The sequence below is a fragment of the Ustilago hordei genome (assembly GCF_900519145.1).
Source record: "Ustilago hordei strain Uho2 genome assembly, contig: UHO2_contig_12, whole genome shotgun sequence".
Lineage (NCBI taxonomy): Eukaryota > Fungi > Basidiomycota > Ustilaginomycetes > Ustilaginales > Ustilaginaceae > Ustilago > Ustilago hordei.
Window position 1 is genome coordinate 360238 of NW_024545263.1, and position 22154 is coordinate 382391.

The following is a 22154-nucleotide window of genomic DNA, read 5'->3' on the forward strand; positions in this document are numbered from 1 at the left end:
TGCCGAGATGAAGAACAGATGCAAAGGGGAAAGAGCTCAGAAGATGTTCATATCCTCCATCGCGTCGTCGTGGTCGTCTCCTGCTCCGACTGCCATGGCCTGCGCAAGGCGGTGGTGCTCGTCGTCTAGGTCGACAGCTTCAGTCGTGCGGCGCTGGCGAAGAATTCGATCAGCGTAGTCTGCGCGCTTCTGCTGCAGGTCCAGATTGTCACCCGGTCCTACGTGAGCGCTATCGGATCGACCCGTCACTTTGTACTGACTTGCTGTCTGATCTTCCTTCTTCTCCTCCTGCTGCCGTTGCAGGAGCTTCTGCGCACGCTCACGACGCTCCTGTTCAAGCCTGGTCCACTTGCGAATGACCCTCTCCCTCTCCTCAATCGCTCGCTTCCTACGCTGCTCCACAGCAGGCATCATTGTGACAAGAAAGAGCACAAAGGGAAGCACCCAGCTTGAGATGAGTAGGCGCTCTAGCCAATGAGGTTCCTCGTGAGCAGGTGCAGGTGTGGTGTTGGGGTTGGCAGCCAAAGCGGCAGCAGCGTTGGTTCCAGGCGCGGGGAGAAGTCCGAGCTCAGCATCCTCAGCATCGAGACCAATGAACGCCATGTGGTCAATCCACCAGTCATAAGAAAAACGCGTACGAGAGCGGAATCGAGGTGGTGCTTGAGGTGGGGGAAGCGGACGCAAAGGCTCTTCTGTTGCCTGGCGTTCGACGGCTTCTTCGTGCGAAGGAGCGGTGGGAATGTTGGCTCCCATCGGTGCAGGAGCGGGTGCGCCGGCTTGCCGTGCGGCGTTTTCTTCTCCCGCAGCAGGCGGTGCGTGGGGCGGTGGAGATTGAGGAGGGCGGGGCAGCATTCGTTGACGGACACGCATGCGGCGCTGGACGATACGATAGCTTTCAAATGCGATGTAGATCGAAGCCATGCCGAGCACAAAGTACTTTTTGGTAGTGTCTGCGCTTCGCAGCATTACAGATAGGAGAATGCCGACCTTCAAACCGACAAAAAACATCGGGACGATGACTGCTGTCGCGTCGGCAAACGTGAGTGAGCGGAACGCATCGAGGATTGCTCGCAATAGTTGGGTTGCTCTGATTACGATACCTCCCTGCTCGAGGGCCACAGCTCTTCCCGTAGCGGCAGATCCGTTGAGTAGTGTTGCTGCGAGTGGGGCGGCTGAGTTCGAAGTTCCAATTGAAGTTGCGCCCCGGAGGAGACGTCCGAGCATGATAATGTTCTCGAGCTTATCGATCATGGCTCGCAATGTTGAGATGCGGTCCAAAAGGGTGTGAAGTGTTTCACTGCGCTGGCTGTCTAATGATGTTGTAGCAACGCGCAAGAGATAGGGCAAGCCACTATGCGACACCTGCTGATAGAAGTACTGGGTCTCTTTCGCAGGTGGCGTGGCTGCAACCTCGCCGGGCATCCGGACAGGATCCCATGCGAGCAGCGTCGTCTCCACGCTCGTTAGAAGGCTACTTTGAGACCATGACAGTGCTGAGGTACTTGCGGAGGTGGCGGCTTTGTTCTGCGCTACCTGAGCTTCATTGTAGACAGCTTCATACTTGAGCACGTACTCATCGCACGCTGCTCTAAGAGCTTCGATGAGCATGGGCCAGTTGTCTGGAGCGGTGACACGAAGGGTCTGCTCCAGAACAGCATAGGCATCTGCAGCTTCTCGGGTTGTGGGGATGTGGTCCATGTCTAGACTGCTGCTATGTCCTAGGATGTCAGCCTCGGGTGGTTCGACTCCAGTTGGGGTGGCGTCAGGATCGGTAAAGTAAGCGTCGAAATTTGGTGGTGTTTGGGATTGCGGTTGAGCCGACGTGGCAGGGCAAAAGGGTAGCACGTCATCGTCGTCGCCCTGTGCGGTGGGCGCCTGGGTACCTAAGGCGACGCGTAGGAGGCTGTGCTGCTGCTGTTGTTGCTGTTGTCGAAGATAGGAGCTGCGCCTTGAAGGTGTGGGACGATTCAGTGGGTCTGACCACGCATCAGGGCGAATGACGAGATGAAGTGAAAGTGGCTCGTCCGCCTCCAGCTAAAGTGGGTTCATTCAGAAAAAAAGGAGGGGTCGAGAAAAGTTTTTGTGTCAGTTGAGTGTGCACGGACTCGGCTGAGTAGTGGAGCAGTGGGATAGACTTACACTGTCAGTGAGATGGCTAAAGATCTCGTTGTCATGCAGAATGCGACCGGAACGAATACATCGCATGCCTTCAGCACGAGGAGCACCAGGCCATGTGCGCTCTATGATGTGTTTCAGCGAGAGGACAGTGTCGCTAGGCCGAACCTTGACGACGGCTGAATCCTGGTCGAGAGAGGGACACTTGATGGCGACCGCAATCTCGTCTGATCTCAACAACGAACTTGAGCTTACCGTTCGAGAGATACTGGTAGAGCGCGAACGATTTGTCGAGCCTGCATCTGAGTAGTAAGCGGTAGCTTGCTCGCTGCGTTGAGGTTGAAGGAGAGCTTGCGATGCTGGTTGTTGATTCGCTGCTGTCGGCACTTGTTGCTCATCATCATGATAAGAGCGAACGAAAGGATTGGAAGAAGCGGCAGTCGAGGCAGAAGGAGATGATGGCGGCTGGGAGTGGGAGCCAGAGGGTGTCGACATGCCTGCCGCTGGTTGCGATGGAGCTAGTCGCTGATGCCGCTGTCCCTGATGGTGATGGTGGTGGAAGTGCTGAGAGGAAGAGGGGTCCATCTTGACGGTACTTGCAAGAGACTGAGTCTCAGCTTGCTATCGAGCAGGCCGAGCTTGCCGAGCTTGCCGAGCTTGCCGAGCTTGCCGAGCTTGCCGAGCTTGCCTTGCTGAGTTGATAATACAAGGCAACTGATCCGAATTGACGTCGGCAACTCCGATCTTGCGGCCTGAAGTCGATTTGTGGTTGAGTGATGTCGCCTTGGCGTAGTGAATGAGCTGTGATGGGAGAATGGAATCGAATGCAATCCTGCCGTTCTGACGTGGAGGCATCTTTCTCTTTCTAAAATCACACCGCACGGCAGCCTGCAGTTGTATTGCGCCGCCAGAGCAGCCGAATCTTGCACGCGGAAACGCCGAGGGACCAAATCATGATGCCTTCTCCAAGCAAAATCACACACAGACAGCTTCCTTTTTCTCTGCCCTCGCTGCAGCTTCACTCACACCTGCCGCACAGATGAGGATCAGTCGGACGATACAGAAAGCAATACAGATGCCATGTTAGATTGTCGGTCAGTGAGGTTAGCCATGTCACGTGCAGCATATCCGAACAGCTTTACCAGCAACTCTTTCGTTCGGCAATGCAAGTTTCACCGATCTGACTCTATTCAACTTTCTTCAACTCGACACATTTCGGTATCGCTGCCCTGATCGCACCTCCTCTTTCATCCTCATCTAGCTATCACTCTTTCATCCTTATCTAGCTATCACTCTACTCTTCCCATCCTAGCTGCCTCTCCAAGTGCGCGTCTGAAGACGCCTTCTGCGGCGCATTTCCGCACACCAAAGAAATCCGGCATCATGTCGAGCTCCTCCTATGGAGAACTCAACCCTTACGAGGAGGCTCGGCTCTACACCAACAACCATGACCGAGAACGATACGAGAATATGGCCACGCTGTTCAGTCTAATCGTAGCTCTTGACTATCTCGAACGTGCTTACGTGCGCGAATCCATCTCCGAGAAAGAATACGCACCAGCATGCACAAGGTTGCTAGCACAGTACAAGACCATGCTCAAACTCATTGTCGACCAGGAAAACAACTCATCCAAGCCTATCAACGATCTAGCCGACTTCATGCGCACATACAAGATGAACTACCTTGCTGCAGTACATCGACTCAATGTTGGCGTACCAGCTACCGTGGAGCACGCCTCATCATCTTCTTCACAGACATCCTCCGAGAGGGCAAAGTGGGTCGCCGAAACAACACAGAACTTTATTACCTTCATGGACGCTCTCAAGCTCAAGTTGCGCGCCAAAGACCAGTTGCATCCCATGTTGAGCGAACTTATGCGTGGCTACAGCCGCAGTGACGAGGTCGGCAAGGACTCGGATGCGGGCGAGACACGCGCAAAGTTGCTCAAATGGCTCATCACACTCAATCACATGAAGGCAAGCGACGAGATCGACGAGGACCAAGCCAGGCAGATGCTTTTCGATGTCGAAGGCGCTTACAATAGCTTCTTCCGCGCCTTACACGACTAGCGCACCAGCACCCTTTCAAGCGCAGCAAATCCCGGATACGACAAGAAGCACAGCTGAAGCCCCATAGAAATCAAACATTGTTGTCAGATCCTAGGGCTACGAACATGGCCCAAATCCGGCCTCTTCCTCTCTTTGCTGACCTCGTGCTAACTTGGTATTATTCTTGGTTGAAAAAAAAAAAAAAAAAAAAAAAAAAAAAAAAAAAAAAAGGGCCGCTTGCCCCACTTCAGCTGCATCATGCACCCTCTACAGCGAGACTTGGAAACGGCGACGCCACCGCGAAATGATAAGAACACGAGTTCTGCCGATTTGAGACGCCATTCTCTCTAGGGAGAACTCCAGGGAGACATTAAGCAGAGGAGCTTTCTTCACGTTCAGATGCATTGGACAGAAGTCGCGCTACAGAGCTCAACGGGGCCAGAAGTACGGCATAATCACGTTGGGAACGATCTCTATCATCTTAGAGTTGGACTGGGAGGAGGACCCGCTGGAGCAAATTGTCAGATACAAGGTCTTCAAGCAAGAACGACTCACGTTGGAGACCAGATTTGCAGAATACACGATCTCCCTCAGTCGAATGATCGCCATTCTAGCCTTGCTCAGCATTAGAAAAGGTAATAGATAGACTGGTGCGCCCTCGCGAGCCTCAGGCTTGATGAGACCTCTTAGACCTACTAGCTCTAAGCACTCGTCAATTGTACATAGTAGCCTCGTTTCTCAATGAAGCTTGTAGAGAAGTCGCACGCTCTCCCTTGTTATAGGCTTCCCCTTGTCTCTCGACATACTGTCTCACTGAACTGAGAAGATGCTTCCAACCAAGTAGGTAAGGACGTTGCTCGTAGAAAGGGAAGGTGTCAAAAGCAGTGTCAGTCTTCTCTAACAACGCCAGGTAGGAAGAACTGTGGTGGGCAAAAGCAAGTAAATCTAGTCGTCAGTCATCGCTCGGTGCAAAGCTGTTTCGAAAATGGCAAGACACTTACCGTCATGACACCGCTACTCTTGTCGACGTCTCCAATGTAAACGTAAAAGATGGCGCAATGGTTTGCGCAGATACATGCGATCGTGGTGGTGGCAACAATGTAGCTCGATAGGAACTTGAGGAACGATTTCATCTCAAGATTGACGCTCTTGTGTTCGTCGGGATTGCTCTGCTGGTTCTGCGCTGTGCTCGGCTGTGATGCATCGATGGTTGGGTGAGCGAGATGCGACCAAGTAGTGTCCAAGCTCACTTCGTCTTCGACAACCGAGAGCCGCAGCTCACCGCGGCGATTCGCTGAGAGGGTGACCACATCTGAGAGTGACCGCATGTGATCCGCTACAGTGCGCAAGTGAAGCAGCTTGGGCAAGATGATGTGCACGTCAGGCTCAGGGCAGAGTGGCTCGACGATTCTGCTCATCTCTGCCGGCTTGAGCACTTTGATCAGCACGTCCTGCACTACTTCAAGCTTGGCCCCTGTGTGGCTTTGCGCCGAGATCGAGAAGCTGAGCAGCGGATCCTTGTTCCTCTTGGCTAGACGTAGGATGACGCTGTATGCATTGTTGGCAGATCGAAGCGCTTTGAGCAAGGTATCCGGCGAGACCTCGAGGTTGATGTGGTTCTGGAAGTTGGACTCGATGCGGTAATCTGTAAAGATCGAGTCCACTTGCATCTGAGACCATATCTGTGTGCCGTCCGTGTCACCGAGACAGATGATATGGATCTTGTCTGGTGTCAGCTTGAGGATGCACTTGTTAGCCACCTTGCCTATCGACTGCACCACCCGCGTGAAGATCGAGACATCGGCCACTTGAGTGCGGAACCTCATCTTGGCAGTGGCAGTGGCGATGCAGCCCGACAAAAGACTAGGATAAGATTATAGTCACTCTCATTCGTACGCCCTGCCTGGTCCGTCAGGCGATTGGCGACGGTCAGAGCGAAAGAGTTTGCATAGGATGCCGATAGGATGTGGCGGAGAGGGGAGATGTGACTTCTTTCTGACCAAAAGTGTTGGACTCTCCTGCTCTTCTACTGGAGCGCCTTTACGCGCCGGCTAAGCGCGTCGACTCAGCCTCAGGCTACAGCATTGTGTGGAGGAACTCAGCCGATTTTTAGCATAAATGTTACACCGAAGCATTCCACAAACACAACCTCGATTCTTGGTGGAGGTTTTCTGGTGTCGATCACATCGCACAGAGCCAACGCTAACTCACAACTCGCACACACTCGGTCGCGTCGTCAGCGAGTGAAACGCAACTCATTCCAGAAGCACACTTGGCTCCTTCTCTCAGATCCTTCTCAACACACCCATCTCTCACCTTTTTTGTTCATTCGTCTACTCCTTCCCTTTCTAGACGCCTTTCTAGACGCTAGTTACAGCAGAAACGAGCCTTCCGATCGTCTAGGCTCTTCGCTTCACCCCGTCTCGCTCCAACTCGATCGCCCTTCGATAAGCCTTCCGATCGCACTGGGCTACAGGATCACATCTTAAGACAGTCATGGTCGCCCCAGTCACATCCGCAGCGGGCATCGTCGCTTTGCTCGATGAGCAGGAGCCCGAGCTCCAGTCGTATGCGCTCAAGCGTCTCGACTCGCTGGTACACCAGTTCTGGGCCGAGATTGCAGATGCTATTTCCAAGATCGAGATCCTTTACGAAGATGAGCGATTCCCTGACCGACAACTCGCCGCCCTCGTCGCCTCCAAAATCTACTTCCACCTTGGCGAGCACGATGAAGCTCTCATGTTCGCTCTTGGCGCTGGTCCACTCTTCGATGTTGAGGTCAAGGACGAGTACGTCGACACTGTAGTTTCCAAGGCTATCGACAAGTACATTCACGACACAACTCCAGCTTCGGCAGCTGTCCATGGCGATACATCCTTAAAGGCCCCTGCTCAGAAGTCGGTGATCGACCCAAGACTAAAGACCATCGTTGATCAGATGTTCGCACGCTGCATTGCAGACAAGGAGTTCAAGCAGGCTCTTGGTATCGCTCTAGAGACTCAGCGACTCGACGTGATCGAAGAGGTCTACTCCCTCACACACGATGCCGATCTTCTCACATACGTCCTCGAGAGTTCTGTTGGTGTCGTGCCCTCCATCGAGGTCCGTAATCAGATTCTTCACCTCCTTGTCAAGCTCTTCCAACGATTGCCGAGCCCAGACCACTTCAGCATCGGTCAGTGCTACGTCTATCTCAACGCTCCCAACCTCGCTTCCGAGCTTCTCTTCAACCTCATCCAGCAAGCACACCAGCCTTCGAGCTCTTCGCAAGCCAATACTCCTCATGACCCACTTCTCGTCGCATATCAGCTCGCCTTTGACCTTGCGGAAAGTGCCACACAGGAGTTCCTCGAGAACGTGCGCAGGGATCTCTCATCCAAGTCTTCTGCCGAGACCCCTGCTGTCAAGACCGAAACTGCTGATGCAGACGCCGACATGAACGGTTCCTCAGAGTCTGAGGCTACTACCGTCCAGTCCTGCGTCGACCGTGTTCGCTCCATCCTTCAGGGCGAGGAGAGCATTCAGCTCTACCTCGAGTTCCTCAAACGCTCCAACAAGGCCGACCTTCCTATTCTCAAGGCAACCAAGGAGGCTCTCGACGCTCGCAGCTCCATCTACCACTCGGCTCTCAGCTTTGCCAACGCATTCATGAACGCCGGTACCACTTCGGACAAGTTCTTGCGAGAGAACCTCGAGTGGCTCGCCAAGGCTTCCAACTGGTCCAAGTTCACCGCCACTGCCGCGCTCGGTATCCTCAACAAGGGCAACCTCAAGGAAGGTATCACCATCTTGCGACCTTACCTGCCGCAAGACGGTGTCACCAGCAGTGTCTACTCCGAAGGTGGAAGTCTGTTCGCCCTCGGTCTGATCCACGCCAACCACGGTGCCGAGGTCATGGAGTTGCTCACCAACACGCTCAAGAGCAACCCTGCAGAGATTGTCCAGCACGGTGCTGCACTCGGTCTCGGTGCTGCCGGTATGGCTACTGGCAACGAGGAGGTGTACGAGGAGCTCCGTAATGTACTCTACACTGACTCGGCCGTTGCTGGTGAAGCCAGTGGTTACGCTATGGGTCTGGTCATGCTTGGTACCGGTTCTGAGCGTGCTGTGGAGGAGATGCTTCAGTACGCGCACGAGACGCAGCACGAAAAAATCATTCGCGGTCTTGCGATCGGTATCTCGCTCCTCTTCTACGGAAAGGAAGAGAAGGCTGAGGCTATGATCGACACTTTGCTTGCCGACAAAGATGCCATCCTTCGCTACGGTGGTGTCTACACCATTGCGCTCGCCTACGCCGGTACTGCGAACAACAAGGCGATCCGACGACTGTTGCACATCGCTGTTTCGGACGTCAGCGATGATGTGCGACGAGCTGCTGTCACTTCGCTTGGTTTCTTGCTCTTCCGCAACCCTACGCAGGTGCCAAGAATCGTGCAGCTGCTTTCCGAGTCGTACAACCCTCATGTGCGATACGGAAGCACGCTTGCCCTCGGTATCGCTTGTGCTGCTACTGGTCTTGACGAAGCTGTTGACTTGCTTGAGCCAATGACTAAGGACCCAGTCGACTTTGTCCGTCAAGGAGCTTGTATTGCACTTGCGATGATCTTCATCCAGCAGAACGAGGCTCTCAACCCTCACGTCACTAACGCGCGCAAGACCTTCGACAAGATCATTGGCGACAAGCACGAAGATGCGATGGCCAAGTTCGGAGCCGCTCTCGCCCAAGGTCTCGTTGACGCAGGTGGACGCAATGTGACCATCTCCTTGCAGAGCCGAGGAGGAAATGCCAACATGCCTGCTATTGTGGGTATGGCCTTGTTCACTCAGTTCTGGTACTGGTTCCCTCTTGCCCACTTCTCTGCTTTGGCCTTCACGCCTACTGCATTGATTGGGTTGAACAGGGAGTTGAGGATTCCAGAGTTCGAGTTTGTTTCCGAAGCTAAGCCAAGTCTCTTTGCTTATCCTACTAGCTACAAGCCTCCCAGTGAGAAAAAGGTGGAGAGGGTGGAGACTGCAGTTCTTTCTACCACTGTCAAAGCTCAGGCTAGGCAACGTAACAAAGAGAAGGAACGTGCACAGGCGGAAGGTGGAGCTGAAGCTATGGATCTCGATGATACCACCGGCAAAAAGGAAGAAGACGTTGCGATGGAAGAAGATACTAGCAAGGTAAAGAGCAAGCCTAAGAAGGAGAGGAAGCAGGAGCCTAGGTCCGAAGTTTTACCTAACTATTCCAGAGTCACGCCAGCTCAGGTGAAGTTCGTAACGTTCCCGCCTGAGAGTAGGTTTGTACCAATCAGGCCGGTGCAAGGGTTGGGTAGCAAGGTCAGGCAGGATGTGTACAACACGAGTTCGGTAGCGGGCAAGTTGTTGGGTAACTCGAGTCCTGTTCCGGGTGCTAGTGGGACTGTTACTCCTAGTGGGAATGCCACTGCGGGTGCTGGTGGTGGTGGAGCTAAGTCGTTGCATCAACAAGCGCTTGCTAATGCTTCTTCCAACACCGAGAACGGTGCTCCTGCCCCTACTTCAATTGCCGGCCAAAGTGCGGGCCCAACGGCGGAACAAGCACGTAGCATCCTCACTTCCGCCATCGGTGGAACTGGTGGTATCTTGCTCATGGTTGACAGGAAGCCAAATGACGAATTTTGTCCGCTCAAGATCGGCGATAGCTCAGACGACGATGGAGCTACTCAACAGCGTCCAGACTCAAACGAGCAGAGAGGCGGTCAGCAAGATGAAGATGAAATCTCTCCTGAAGACGCAGCTGCTATCGCTGCTGCTATGGCCGCTGATGACGACGACGAGGGAGATGATAAGTTGAACAGCGTTGCTGGTCATCAGAGGAGAGATGGTGGTGATGGTGGAAATGGTGCTGCTCCTGGTGCTGGTAGTGGGTTGCCTGAGGCTCGATAGATGGTGCAAAAAGAAGATTGTTGTCTGATTGTAATGAAACACGTTTCCTCTGCTCTCCCGTTATTTGTGAGTTGGAATGTGTGATTGAGTTCTAAGTGAGTGTCTCACAATCGATGGACCGGTTGAGGCTGATGCGCCCTTGCCATCACAAATGATCTCAACCAGTCCAAGATGCAAGGCAAGAACAAACTGGAGACAGCCATGGGATACAAGCTCTATATTGTCAATTGTCCAAACGAAACCCATCCTTGAAAACACTCACTGACGATGCATTGTCTGGTCAACCAGCAATACCAACAGATCCCTGTTCAAGATCCCTCTCCAAATCGATCCTCTTGACCTCATCGATCGCTCCCTTCAATGGATCAAACTCGCCCATCGTCCTACAAATCAACGCAGCATCCTCCAAGAATGCATTGACGCTCAATCTCAGCTGTCTGACTGTGGTGGCAAAGATCTTGACTGCCATCTCAACACGTCCCTGCTGACCCTCTTCAGATGGCGAGCCAGGTAGAATGATGAACTCCTTACGAACTTCTTTGGGCTTGAGCTCTTTGTCGACCGAGATAGATTGTTGGAGGGTCAAAGCGGACTTGCGGTCGGGCAAGGGGAGGACCAGGGATACGGAGTGACGCATGTCGTCTGAGGGTTTGCGGGAGGATGTGCCGATGGTTTGGAAGATCAGACCGCGCTTTTCAATGCTAGAGGATCGGGTGTGGCCGTTGCCGGTAGCGGCGGTGGAGTTGCTGGATGCGTTCCCACCAGCCATGCTGCTGGAGTAAAGACCAGTTGCGCCGTTGGCTGCGGCCGAAGCAAAGGGCGCAGTGCCGTCCTTCTTCTCTTGCTTGATGGTCTTGATGAGTTCAATGACATCGTCAACTGCTTGCTTTTCGATCTGGTAGTGGACCACCATTCGACCACCGCCGAGTCTGATGGGAGAAGGAAGAGAAGCAGCACGAGAGACAAGCTCTGAAATGGAAATGTCGATGGAAGAAGTGTCCATGAACACCATGCTTGTCTCGACAGGCGCGGTCAGGCGCACACCGAGTTTCTCAAGCTCTCGCCCGGCGTAACGAGCCAGCTGGTGAGTACCCTGAAGCTTGGGGTAGTTCTCAACCACACCGACACGAGCAGCAGCAACGAGAGGACCGACTTGACGGACACCGGCACCGTAGAGCTTACGGAAGTGACGGACTTTCTTGATGAATTGAGCAGGTCCAACAAGTATGCTGCCGATAGGAGCGCCGAGACCCTTGCTCAAGCAAAGCGAGACGGTATCGAAAGGATCGCAAAGCTCCTTGAGCGAAAGACCGGTTTCAGCAGCCACGTTCCAGATACGGGCTCCATCAAGGTGCATGATAAGACCCAGCTTGCGCGCCTCGGACGAGATCTTGACAATCTCATCTTGAGGGAAGATGGTACCGTTGAGCGTGTTCTCGAGCGAGATGATGCGGGTGGGGGAAAAGTGAATGTCGTCACTAAGGTTAAGATTAGGCTTAATGTCTTCTTGCCAACGTAAGTGGTGTCCATTGGACGGAGCGACGATTTCGGTTGAGGCGCCGCAGTGGAAGGCAATACCGCCTGCCTCGTAGCGGTGAATGTGTGAGCGAGTGTCGCATAGAACAGTGTGGGGGGGTTGGTGAAGGTGTGTTCGCAAGGCGAGCTGGTTGGAAAGCGTCCCGGAGGGAACAAAGATGGCCGATTCTTTGCCCGTGAGCGCGGCGATCTCGGCTTGGAAGGAGTTGGTGGACTCATCTTCACCGTAGACGTCGTCACCGCGGGAAGCGTCGGCCATAGCACGAATCATGGACTCAGTGGGAGCGGTGATGGTGTCGGAACGGAAATCACGGGCGAGACGCTGCTGCTTCTCAGCGTTGTTGATCTTGCCCTTGAGTGGGTCGGTGGAAAAGAGTGGTGCAGTCTTGCTCTGTTCGCGCGAAGCAGTGCCGTTGACGAGGACGTGAGCATTACCATTGGCCTGGACATTGATGGGCTTTTGGGTCTTGGCCGGGTCGTGGACCGGGTCGACCGACTTGGATGGGGACAGAGGGTAGGAAGAGGTGGTCATGTTGTCGATGTCGTGATCGTCGTCGCATGGGCGAGCGTTCGGAGTAGAGCATGTGCTGGAGAAAGGTGCAAGAGCTGCGACGACTTGCTGATGGTGAGCTGAGAGTCGAGGTCTGGGGGCAGGGAGGACTCTGTGCGTGAGGTCCTGTCGAGCCACGAACGAGATGGTGTGTGGAAGGCGAGCAGTGACGATCTGGGAAGATGCGACAAAGGATGCGCTGAGAAGCATGTGGGAACGGAGCAAAGGCAATGCACCGGTATATATATATATATATATATAGACTCTCGATGTCGCTACGGAGAGGTGATTGGATAGAGAAGATGGTGGCAAGGCGTAGGAAGTCCGTTTCTTCTACTCGAAAGTCACACCACTTCTGACAGAACGTCGTCCACGGTGCAGGAACCCTTTCGGCGCCTTTTTTACCTCTGTGGCTTTTTTCCCTGTGGCTTTTTTCCCACACTGACAGGAAAGCGGGGCGGATGTGCCGATAATGTTTCTCATCCCAATTTCTTCGGCCCTTAGGATATTGCATTTCGGCTGTTGCGCTGACACTGTTAAAGTGCCTCAACTCTGACTCTTTGGTCTCCTTCGCTTTCGGCCAATTCAGCGGCTCTTGTCACAAAGCTCCTCACCCTCAACCTCAGCCTCACCCACCACGCCGCTGTCGCTTCCCGCCCATATCTCCTTGCCCCTCCTTCTTCTTCATTCACCTTCTTCTTCATTCAGCCTTCCCGCCCATCAGCAGCAGCAGCGCATTCGAGTCACTGACTTGATGGCGTTGTCGAGATCCCCCGCGGCTCTGGCCGCATCTCGTCGCTGCTCCTTGCTCGCCTCTTCCACCAGTGGGACCTCCACTTCGGTACTGACAAGATCGGGCTCTGAACATCTGCGTGATACTCCCCGGCCCTCGTCTCGGTGTATTACTACTGTATACCATCAGGATCTGCTCAAGCAAACCGTGGCTTCGCATACGAAACGACAAGAACATTCCAGCAGCTTCTTCAGCACTATCGCTCCCCTTGCCGCTAAGAAGAAAGGCAAGAAGAAAGCAGCCTCGCCATCGTCCAACCCTTCCGACGACATCGCAGCTTCACGATACCCTCCTTTACCAGAAGGCTGGCAAGCAGTCGTCGGCGTCGAATGCCACGTCCAGATCAAAGACAAGCACAAACTCTTTAGCACCGCACAGCTACCTACATCTTCCTCTCCACCCAACACCCTCGTCACAGCCTTCGACGCCGCACATCCTGGCACCTTTCCTACACTCAACCGCTCAGCACTACGGCTTGCTGTTCGCACCGCTCTAGCTCTCAATTGCCACGTTCATTCAGAAAGCCGTTTCGACCGTAAACACTACTTCTACTCCGACCTTCCAGCAGGCTATCAGATCACCCAAAAGTATGCACCACTTGCCAGCAATGGCAAGGTCAAACTTAGCTTCGACGAAGGTCATCTTCCATCGCCTGATGAAGAATTGGTGGTCGTGATAGAGCAGTTGCAGTTGGAACAAGACACTGCCAAATCAAGTTACTTTGACACCGGTATGACCTCTCGTTTCGACGCTGTCCAGGTGCTCGCTACAGAACAAGCAGAACAAGCGGTCTCCAAGACGACGCTTCATGAGGCAGATGATGATCGGTTTGCACGAAGCTTTCTTGATCTCAACCGAGCTGGAGCTGGACTCATGGAGATCGTCAGTGGTCCACAGATGCGTACGCCTGAGCAAGCCGGTGCTTATGTGCGCAAACTTCAGGAATTAGTTCGAAGAGTAGGTGCTTCCGACGGAAACATGCAACAAGGCTCTCTGAGATGCGATGTCAACGTCTCGGTCAATCGTCTTGGCGAACCATTCGGCACGAGATGCGAGGTAAAAAACCTAAACAGCGTTCGTTTCATGATGAATGCAATCTCTTACGAGTCTCATCGTCAAGTCAAGCTCCTGGAGGAGCAAGGTAGGGTGCAGCAAGAGACAAGAGGTTACAACGAGTCCAATGGCACCACCTTCAGGCTGAGAGGTAAAGAAGATGCGCCAGATTACCGGTACATGCCTGATCCCAATCTTCCCCCCGTCTTACTGTCAGAGCAGCAGATTAAAGAGGTGAGAGATGGGCTGCCTGAGCTGCCGGATGCAAGAAGGGCCAGGTTGACAGAGCAGTTCGCACTGACGTCGAGGGATCTCAACGTCCTGATGAGGGTCGGGTCTGAGGACGAAAGGGATGGTCGTGTTACCGCAAGCATGCCTCCCAACGATGGCCAACAGCAGAGCTCGGATGCAGTGCAGTACTTTGAACGAGTCGCCAACGGCAGAAATGCACAGACGGCACTCAACTGGATTCTCCATGAGCTCATGAAGGGTCTCAATGCCCGAAATCTTCCATTCAGGGAACACTTCATGCCTGCTGAATACCTCGGTCAACTCATCGATCTGGTCGAGAAAGGCCAGGTGACAGGCACCACTGCCAAGGCTGTGATTGCTGATGTTCTCTCCTCAGCGCAGTCAGCAGAGAAGAGCGGAGCAGAATCGCCAATCTCACTAGTGTCGTTGGAGAACATGGGAAAGACCTCTTCTACGCCAGTGCTGGACTTGCTCAAGCAGAACGAGCTGTTAGCGCTGGCTACGACGCAGGATCTCTTGCCACTTGTCGAGTCTGCGCTACAGCGTCTTCCTGATGAAGTGGCGCAGGTCAAGAAGGGAAATGTCAAGGTAGCGATGCGGATTGTAGGACAGGTGATGAAAGATGCAAATGGAAGAGCGGATGCTAAGCTGGTGCACCAAACCATTCTCGAACAGCTTGGACAGGCACCTTCATTGTCATGAATATCAAGCAATAGATCGCAATCACGCGCTGAGCGTGGAAGAAGTGGATGCGAAATGCAAAGCGTAACTTGTATTTCTATCAACCATGGACACAATATGCGTGCCGAACGTGAGAGGCTGCAAACAGCATCAAGGGTGACTTCAGGCCCCAACCTGATCCCTTACATCCTTCTGCACCGGCTTCCTTTGTCTGAAGGTCCTACTCTTCTCCATCCCCTCCTTGTCATCCACGACAGTCTCACCCAGCTTCTCAGCCTTTCTCTTCCTCCTCTCCAGCTTGTCCTTCTGCACTCTCGCTCTCTCCACCTTCTTCAGGTAGTCCTTCTGTTCGTACGCGGACTGGCTCAACTCTGTCCTCAATCTAGCCGCATGACTTGCTCTCTCCTGAGCCATCTGCTCACTCAACATATGCCATTTGAATCCCTTCAAGTACTTCATCGTCCACACATCGTCTTGGAACCTCTTGCTGCTCTTGCCCATCTTTGAGCTACCTCCACCTGAGCCGGACTTTTTCGAGTTGCTTGCAGCCAGTCCGCCGATGGGCTGCGCGTTGAGCATCTCGGCGGCGGCCTTGGCCACCTTTTTGGAAATGAACTCCACCCAGCCTTCTGTGTAGCGGGCGACACCAGAACGCTTCTTTTTCGACTCACCAGGTTTGCTTCCATCTTGGAGATAGATTCGGCCGAGTTCACCAAAGTTGGAAAGAATGTGTCGGACTTTGGCGGGAGTCATCCCAGGTGGGATGCGAGAGATATAGATGATACCGAGTTTACGTTGTTTTTTCTTGAATGCTTCGAGTTCGGAGGTGGAAAGAGGCTTGATAATCTTGGCTTCTTCTTCAGCGGCTTGCATCGGATCATCTTGGATGTGGTCTTCTTCATTTTCGCTTCCTGAGTCGTTGTCCACTTTGCCATCGGAGATGGGCTTGGCCTTCTTCTCTTTCTTTTCTTTCTTTTCTTTCTTCTCCTTCTTCTCTTTCTTCCCCTTCTTTTCCTTCTTCTCCTTCTTGGCCTCGCTGGGCGATTCAGCAACGGTCAAAGCAAGAGCAGCTACTTCCTCGTCTTCTTCATCTCGTTTTCTCTTGCCGTTCACCTTCTCGGCACTCTCCTGCTTGCTAGGCGTCACAGCCTCCACTTTAGCAGGCGTACCAGCTTGTGGTTGCTTCTGCTGCTGAGGTTGCTTCTGTGGTGTGCCGCCATTTTGTTGGGGTTGTTGGTGCTTTGGTCCGCGATAAAGGCTCCTCTCGTACTTTTCCGCCTCGCTGATGCAGGTGTTGTGCCCCTTGAACTCGTTGGGAGAATGGAACTGCTGCGAGCAGTCCAGGCAGGTCACGGCTGCATAGCAGCGGTTGAAATGCTGTTGGAGTTTCGGCTTCTTGACGACATCGCCGCATCCATCACAGTTGAACGACACCATCTTGGTATATCGGAGAGCAATAGGTGGATTGGTGGCTGGGTAGGTGTTGGAGGATGTAGGGCTGATACAGGTGGGGGTTGGGTTGCGAGCCGAAAGCTTTCTAGTATTTCGAACCCTGAGAAATTTGTGGAAGAAGAGGCGGGGCAAAAAAAAGGAAAAATTGGGTTCCAATGTCGGATCTCGGATCTCGGTCCTGTCTTCAGATTATTGTGAGATCGTGGCTTTGTTGCTGAAACCACAGCTTCTGAGCGCAAAGCCTCGTCATTGGAGCCATTGCTAATCCAATTAGGCTTGATATGCTGACAGTTGCTAGGGCGAATGAAGCTGGGAGCAGGCCAAATCCAACGTACCGCTTGGATTGCGTCGGTCGATGGGAGGAGTGAGATCCACATCAATTTTTATGACCACATTTTGGCACGCATTTGTTTCTGGTGAGTTGAAAGGTTCTTGACCTTGCCTGAAATAAACACATGCAACCGCAGAGATGCTATTGTCGACCGACACAGAGCTACACATAGATACATCCACACGAGGCTAAAATGCAATTCAAGAGCAAAGTCAGACAATTTCAGTCGAGGAACATAACAAGGAAATGATGATAGTTGGGGGCGGAGTGAAGGAGAAGGAATCGGGAGATGGATGCATCGACAAACCCCGATCCACCTGCCCTGTCTGCCAGGCGAAATGTGACTGTAGAAGAAGCACTTCTCCTCGTTACAGTCACGTCAAGTGTTGGTCTCCAGTGCGTCTCGGCAAACGCGCTGGAGAAGCCTTGCACACTTTCCTTTGCTTGGACTCAAACAGCAGCTGATGCCTGCCAAATGATGTCGACAGGATAATACTGTAGCATCAGTTAGCTTGGATAGAGGCGACGTGAACCCGGCGATACTTTCTTTAAAGAAAAGCCAACTTCCAGTATCCGGCCGAGACTTGTCCCAACTCGTAGAAGTGGTGAGAACTCTGCAAACTACGCTGCAGCTCGGCGATCTGCCTCGGCGGCAAGCCAATCTCGTCAATGCCAGCTGGAGAGCGTGCAAACATCGCTGAGCGCTGTTTCCCAGTACGACGATTTGACATGTCTGGTGGATGTTAGAAGTCACCGAGGCGGGGAGCGATCACAAGCCTGCTTCTGGTTTGAGCTGTTACGTTTTCGATCTTCATGAAGGAAGATGTTTCATGCGATGATCTTGGCTGCGTCCTGTTGCGTTCTGCTTTGATCGCTTTGAGCACCAAGTCCGACACAGTAATTGGACAAGAAAAGACTGTTCCAAACAAACAAAGGTGCATATATTGATCGACGTCTGAGCAGAGTGACATCCTTAGGCCTGCTCCAAGACTGAGCAAGGAAGCCAAGCGAAAAGACTGAGAAGCAAGGTGAGATGGATGGTATGTCCGGAAGCGAGAGGCTTGTCGAGGTTCATCGCCTAGCTCAATGCAGCGGAAGTCGGACATGCGACGGGAGCACCAGACGAGACAGTCGGCGGGACCTGGAAGCGAGCCAGTGTGAGACCAACACTATCTCTTCTCGGGCATCCTAGGCAGAATCAGTGTTGAGAAGGGCGCTGCCGCAGGCAACAATACAGTATCAACCTAGCAAGGGCAAGGATCGATCTCACAAACATCAGTTATTGCCAGAAGCGGGAGATAGACACCTTCTTTTGAACCCACACACAGCGTGGCATGATTGTTTGGTGCGCTATCTTGCGGGCTCGGCTTGGCCTCAACAAGCGCGCCCACCTGCGTGTGATGGCTTGCTTGCAGGCAATAGAGGCGAACCTCTCTCAAAGCTTTGTGCACACTAAAGTTGTTTGTTTCTTCGGAACCCGTGTGGAAGAAGAAGAGCTCGCTTAGACCTTGACAGCATTTGCTGGCTCGAATCTGCGCACGGCGGCGAGGCGATCATCGGTTGCACAAGAAAGAGTGTCTTGGCTGAAGCGCTGTGCTGAACCTCACCCGTCGGATGCAATTAACCACCGTATCATTGTCTATGCCATGCGACAGGTCTCTGGTCTGGACCCCTCGGTCATAGCTGTCAGGGGTTCGCCTGTCCTCTCCGACTTCTGAAAATTTCCGGCCTTTGTTATGCTGAGCGCTAAGCATGTTACAGTACAGTACTCTTACGCCTTCGATCATGAGGTACACCTGTCAAGACCCGATGCACTTTGAACGGGTTCCGGCTTGCTAAGCTTGCCTGGTGTGACATTGCCGACGAAGCGCCTAGTTTGACGGTGTTGGTTGAGGGCAGCGAGATGCATATTTTGGCCGACGTTTGGACATGAGCAGCCACTTTTCCAGTGTAAATTCAGACCCAACGCCGAGCGCTCTTTTTTTTTCTTGTCGTCACGCAACTCTTTTCTCGCCATAGCACAGAAACAGTGACACAAGCGCTTCTTGATGAGACTCAAGGTCTTCCGATATGCACCCTCATCTCTTGTGCATCTTGTCATGTCACTCACCTCGGACTTGCACTTCATCACACAGCACAGCACAGCACAGACTGTAGCTTGTCTGCAGTCTGTTTCGGTCTCTTTGTGCTTCTGTATGCGCTTGATCGCTCGCTCGCTCGACTGACAGTTGACTGCTGCCGGTTGCAATCAAGTCACTGTTTCCAGATGACAGCCGCCGACCCGTCGCAGCGACGTGCAGAGCTGCTCAGTCACAATCAGCATCATGTCTGTCATGAGCATGCTTCCAACTGCAGACGTGTCCGAGCCGCTCCTCATCCATGTCTGCCTTGTTCGTCAACGACATCTGTCTTTGACACCGACCCGCATACCATCACCCCGAGCTCTTGTCTGTAAGCTACACTCGTCCTTCACCGCCATAGCCTGCTTCCGTCCCACCTTGAAGTCGCTCTTCAAACCTTCATCTCCGGATCGCTTCATCGCGCCTCGCTGCTTCTGCTCCTCTTCTCTCACTTTGGTGCGCTCACCCACAAGGCTTCTATCGGACCTGCATCAAAAGTTCAACCGCCGCCGCAGATTCATGTCTGCCTTCTACGGTACATTCTTGTATTGCCAACAACCGACCACAGCAACAAGCTCAGAGCCGCATCAACCACATCAAAACTGCACGACTGACTCATCGCAACGCAGAACAAGTGGCGCTGTCATCCTCGATCATCCGTACCCCACGACGTAGACCGCATATCCTTCGGGTTTCCTCCTGCATCTCGAGCATCACTGTCCGAGCCCTCGAACCTTGCTACCATCCTAGCACACTCTCCCTCACTCTGTCTTGTCCCTCTGTCTCGTCCCTCTGCATCGTGCCTTTGCGCTGCTCTCCGAACACCGCCTCTGTCGTCCTTGCCTGTCGTCACCAAACCTCGCAGCTGACAGCCACGACGATCATACCCTGTCCACGAGCGCACAACCTGTCTCACTCTCTGCATCTTCCGCCCGACCTGCTCATCTCGAACGCAGCCAGGATCGACATTGCTTCCGAGCGGACTTGATGTGTGCAGATCCGAGCTCGCTTTTCCAACACGCAAAGCTCAATCCTTGACCATCGTCCGTCGTCCAAAGTGCCTCGCCCCTCCATTTCAGAATCGAACACTCTGAATCGCTGTCTGCTTCGTCTATTGGTTCTCCTTACCACCGTACACCCCATCAGTCCATCTTTGACTGCCCTCCTGATACCCCCCAGGCCAATTTAGGCTACATACTGCCCTGCCAAGACTTTGCACAAGGTATATACCTATCATCCCCTCTTCGCTCTTTCTCCTCTTCCATATTCTCTCCACTCTCAAACACTATCTCTACCCACTCTCTATCCCCTGCCCTCGTCCACTACCCGTCTCGACAGATCGACCTCCGATCCACCACATTCTTTTTGATCTCCACCGGCATCGCCTCGACTCTCGACTCGACGTCTAACATACGCTCCTTTGCACATACACACTCTTTTCGTTTGAACATCGACCAACGACAATCTACTTGATTTCTTTATTCCTGTAAGTGTGGAAAGGCATCTAGCAGTGGTGGCGGTCAAGTTAGTCGGACGCAAGGCAGCGTCAGCAGAATCAGTATACACAAGCATAGATCAGTTTAGATGGAAAGCAGGTCAGATGCATACAACTTCGCATCTTACCAGTAAGATGAAGGAGGAGGTGCTGCTAGCTCTAGAAAGGCAATGGGTTAGTGCTGTCCGACTAGAAGGCAAACTAGGTCAGTCTTTTCCTCAGCTTTAACTGTCACCTAGCTTTGGGATGCATGCTGCTGTCCTGGAGGTGGGGTGCAGCACGGTAGAGGTCAAGATCTCTGACGAGAAGGAAGGAGGGTGGATCTCGAGAAATTGCTGGCGAATCCTTATATCTCCTTCGACTGTCGGACATGGTGATAGCGGATCTCGCTGCGAAGCGCTGGTTGAATGGCTCTACAATGCTGAAGCACAGTGTGCTGACAATCGCTCTCACTATCTTTTCTTCCCTCCATGTTCCACTCACTTGCTCTACCTTCATCTGGCACCCTTCGACATCTGACAACCTACGACATTGTCTGTCACCACTCATTGTGGCATGTTCATTCCTTTCGGCTCTTTGGCGGCTTCCTTTCACTATTGGGCCTCCTTCGTCCTCCGCTTTGACGTTTTGCGACTCGCGTCTCTTCTCCTCGTCTCCTTGCAACTTGGCGAATAAATCGGGCCTGATTTGGCGATTTGGCCACCTTCCCGATTCACGCGATCTCACCGAAAAACCGATCTTTTTCGACATATTTTCGACATTTTCTCTTTTTTCGTTGATTGTTTGCTGTTGCCTGTCACGTCAAACCCCGTTGCCTGGAATGCGCTTTCTGACACGCGCTCCTGCTGGCTGGCGCAAATATCAACTCGAAACTCCTTGCCGATCTTTGACATGTGCCATACCGCTGCCGACTCTGCGACTCCAACACTTGGACTTCTGTGTGTTACTTTCGACATCAATCGCTCATCCCTCTTTCTTGGCCGTCGACACAACCAACATGCATCTGCCAACCTACTTCTGTGGCTAACGCTTCCTTTGCATGACCTGCATTGCTCGACTTCGCTCCTGCTCTCATTCCACCCCTCCCTTTGCCCTCACCATCGTCGGACCTGCACCAATGCTCCGGCTGTCCACTTGTGCGCTTAACGACACTTGCCACTCACCTTCTGTCCGGCTGTTGCGCCTGGCTCCTTGCCCTTATGCGGCCCCTGTTGATCCTTTCCACTCCCGTGCCGTGACTTTGCTGCTGATCATGTGCCCGCCACTCTACAGGCTCCAGCCCAAATTGCATTCATTCCGCGTACCGTCAGCATTCATCGCTCCAAGCACTGCCTTACACACGTAAGTACATCTGCACCGCTCACTCGTGTATAGTCTACCAAGCCCGGCCTTTAGAGACTTGCCTACTGACGTTTTCCTTCCCTCTCCTCTCCTTCCTCACTTTACTCACACAACCACCCTTTACCCCTCGGTTGCGCCCGTCTGCCCTTGCTTATTTTCCTCGCCCATGGCATCTGCCATTGTTCGACTTTGTATGGCTCTTTCTGCTGTTCTGCGGCTCTTCGGCATGCTTTACACGGTGGCTGCCCTGCATGGTTGACGTTGCTATGCGGCTGCGCGCTTCCTCGCCACATTGGCACGCCCTGCGCTTCTCCACTTCTGTTTCATACCGGCGCCTCCGCGGCTCCTGTCAAAATCTGATATCGCTCATCAATTGCTCCCTTCTTCCTCTGGACTGCTCATCGATGGCATTCTCCTCATGGAAACATCGGCTCGGCGTCCTTCTTTGTCCCGACAAACAACTTCATGCATGGTCG

The 22154-nt window shown here is 53.1% G+C and overlaps 8 protein-coding genes across 8 annotated transcripts; 3 read left to right on the forward strand and 5 right to left on the reverse strand.

Moving 5' to 3' along the window:
- Positions 1–36: 36 nt before the first annotated feature.
- On the reverse strand, positions 37–2700 carry UHO2_05174 (uncharacterized protein; the record flags this gene model as incomplete). The annotated part of the gene is made up of 2 exons (XM_041556176.1): positions 37–2034; positions 2140–2700. 2 exons carry the CDS (start codon positions 2698–2700, stop codon positions 37–39), a joined length of 2559 nt encoding a protein of 852 aa, XP_041412110.1.
- A 798-nt stretch (positions 2701–3498) lies between these two features.
- On the forward strand, positions 3499–4185 carry UHO2_05175 (putative VPS28 - protein involved in vacuolar traffic; the record flags this gene model as incomplete). The annotated part of the gene is made up of 1 exon (XM_041556177.1): positions 3499–4185. The coding sequence occupies one exon, from the start codon at positions 3499–3501 to the stop codon at positions 4183–4185; it is 687 nt and encodes a 228-aa protein (XP_041412111.1).
- An 866-nt stretch (positions 4186–5051) lies between these two features.
- On the reverse strand, positions 5052–5990 carry UHO2_05176 (related to protein hus1, required for S-M and DNA damage checkpoints; the record flags this gene model as incomplete). The annotated part of the gene is made up of 2 exons (XM_041556178.1): positions 5052–5084; positions 5166–5990. The coding sequence occupies 2 exons, from the start codon at positions 5988–5990 to the stop codon at positions 5052–5054; spliced, it is 858 nt and encodes a 285-aa protein (XP_041412112.1).
- A 670-nt stretch (positions 5991–6660) lies between these two features.
- Positions 6661–10074, forward strand: UHO2_05177 (putative RPN2 - 26S proteasome regulatory subunit; the record flags this gene model as incomplete). The annotated part of the gene is made up of 1 exon (XM_041556179.1): positions 6661–10074. One exon carries the CDS (start codon positions 6661–6663, stop codon positions 10072–10074), a length of 3414 nt encoding a protein of 1137 aa, XP_041412113.1.
- A 280-nt stretch (positions 10075–10354) lies between these two features.
- UHO2_05178 (uncharacterized protein) lies at positions 10355–12370 on the reverse strand (the record flags this gene model as incomplete). Its single annotated transcript, XM_041556180.1, has 1 exon — positions 10355–12370. The coding sequence occupies one exon, from the start codon at positions 12368–12370 to the stop codon at positions 10355–10357; it is 2016 nt and encodes a 671-aa protein (XP_041412114.1).
- A 544-nt stretch (positions 12371–12914) lies between these two features.
- Positions 12915–14960, forward strand: UHO2_05179 (related to PET112 - putative glutamyl-tRNA(Gln)amidotransferase subunit B, mitochondrial precursor; the record flags this gene model as incomplete). Its single annotated transcript, XM_041556181.1, has 1 exon — positions 12915–14960. One exon carries the CDS (start codon positions 12915–12917, stop codon positions 14958–14960), a length of 2046 nt encoding a protein of 681 aa, XP_041412115.1.
- Positions 14961–15101: 141 nt separating this feature from the next.
- On the reverse strand, positions 15102–16376 carry UHO2_05180 (uncharacterized protein; the record flags this gene model as incomplete). The annotated part of the gene is made up of 1 exon (XM_041556182.1): positions 15102–16376. The coding sequence occupies one exon, from the start codon at positions 16374–16376 to the stop codon at positions 15102–15104; it is 1275 nt and encodes a 424-aa protein (XP_041412116.1).
- Positions 16377–20568: 4192 nt separating this feature from the next.
- On the reverse strand, positions 20569–21087 carry UHO2_05181 (uncharacterized protein; the record flags this gene model as incomplete). The annotated part of the gene is made up of 1 exon (XM_041556183.1): positions 20569–21087. The coding sequence occupies one exon, from the start codon at positions 21085–21087 to the stop codon at positions 20569–20571; it is 519 nt and encodes a 172-aa protein (XP_041412117.1).
- Between the last annotated feature and the right edge of the window lie 1067 nt (positions 21088–22154).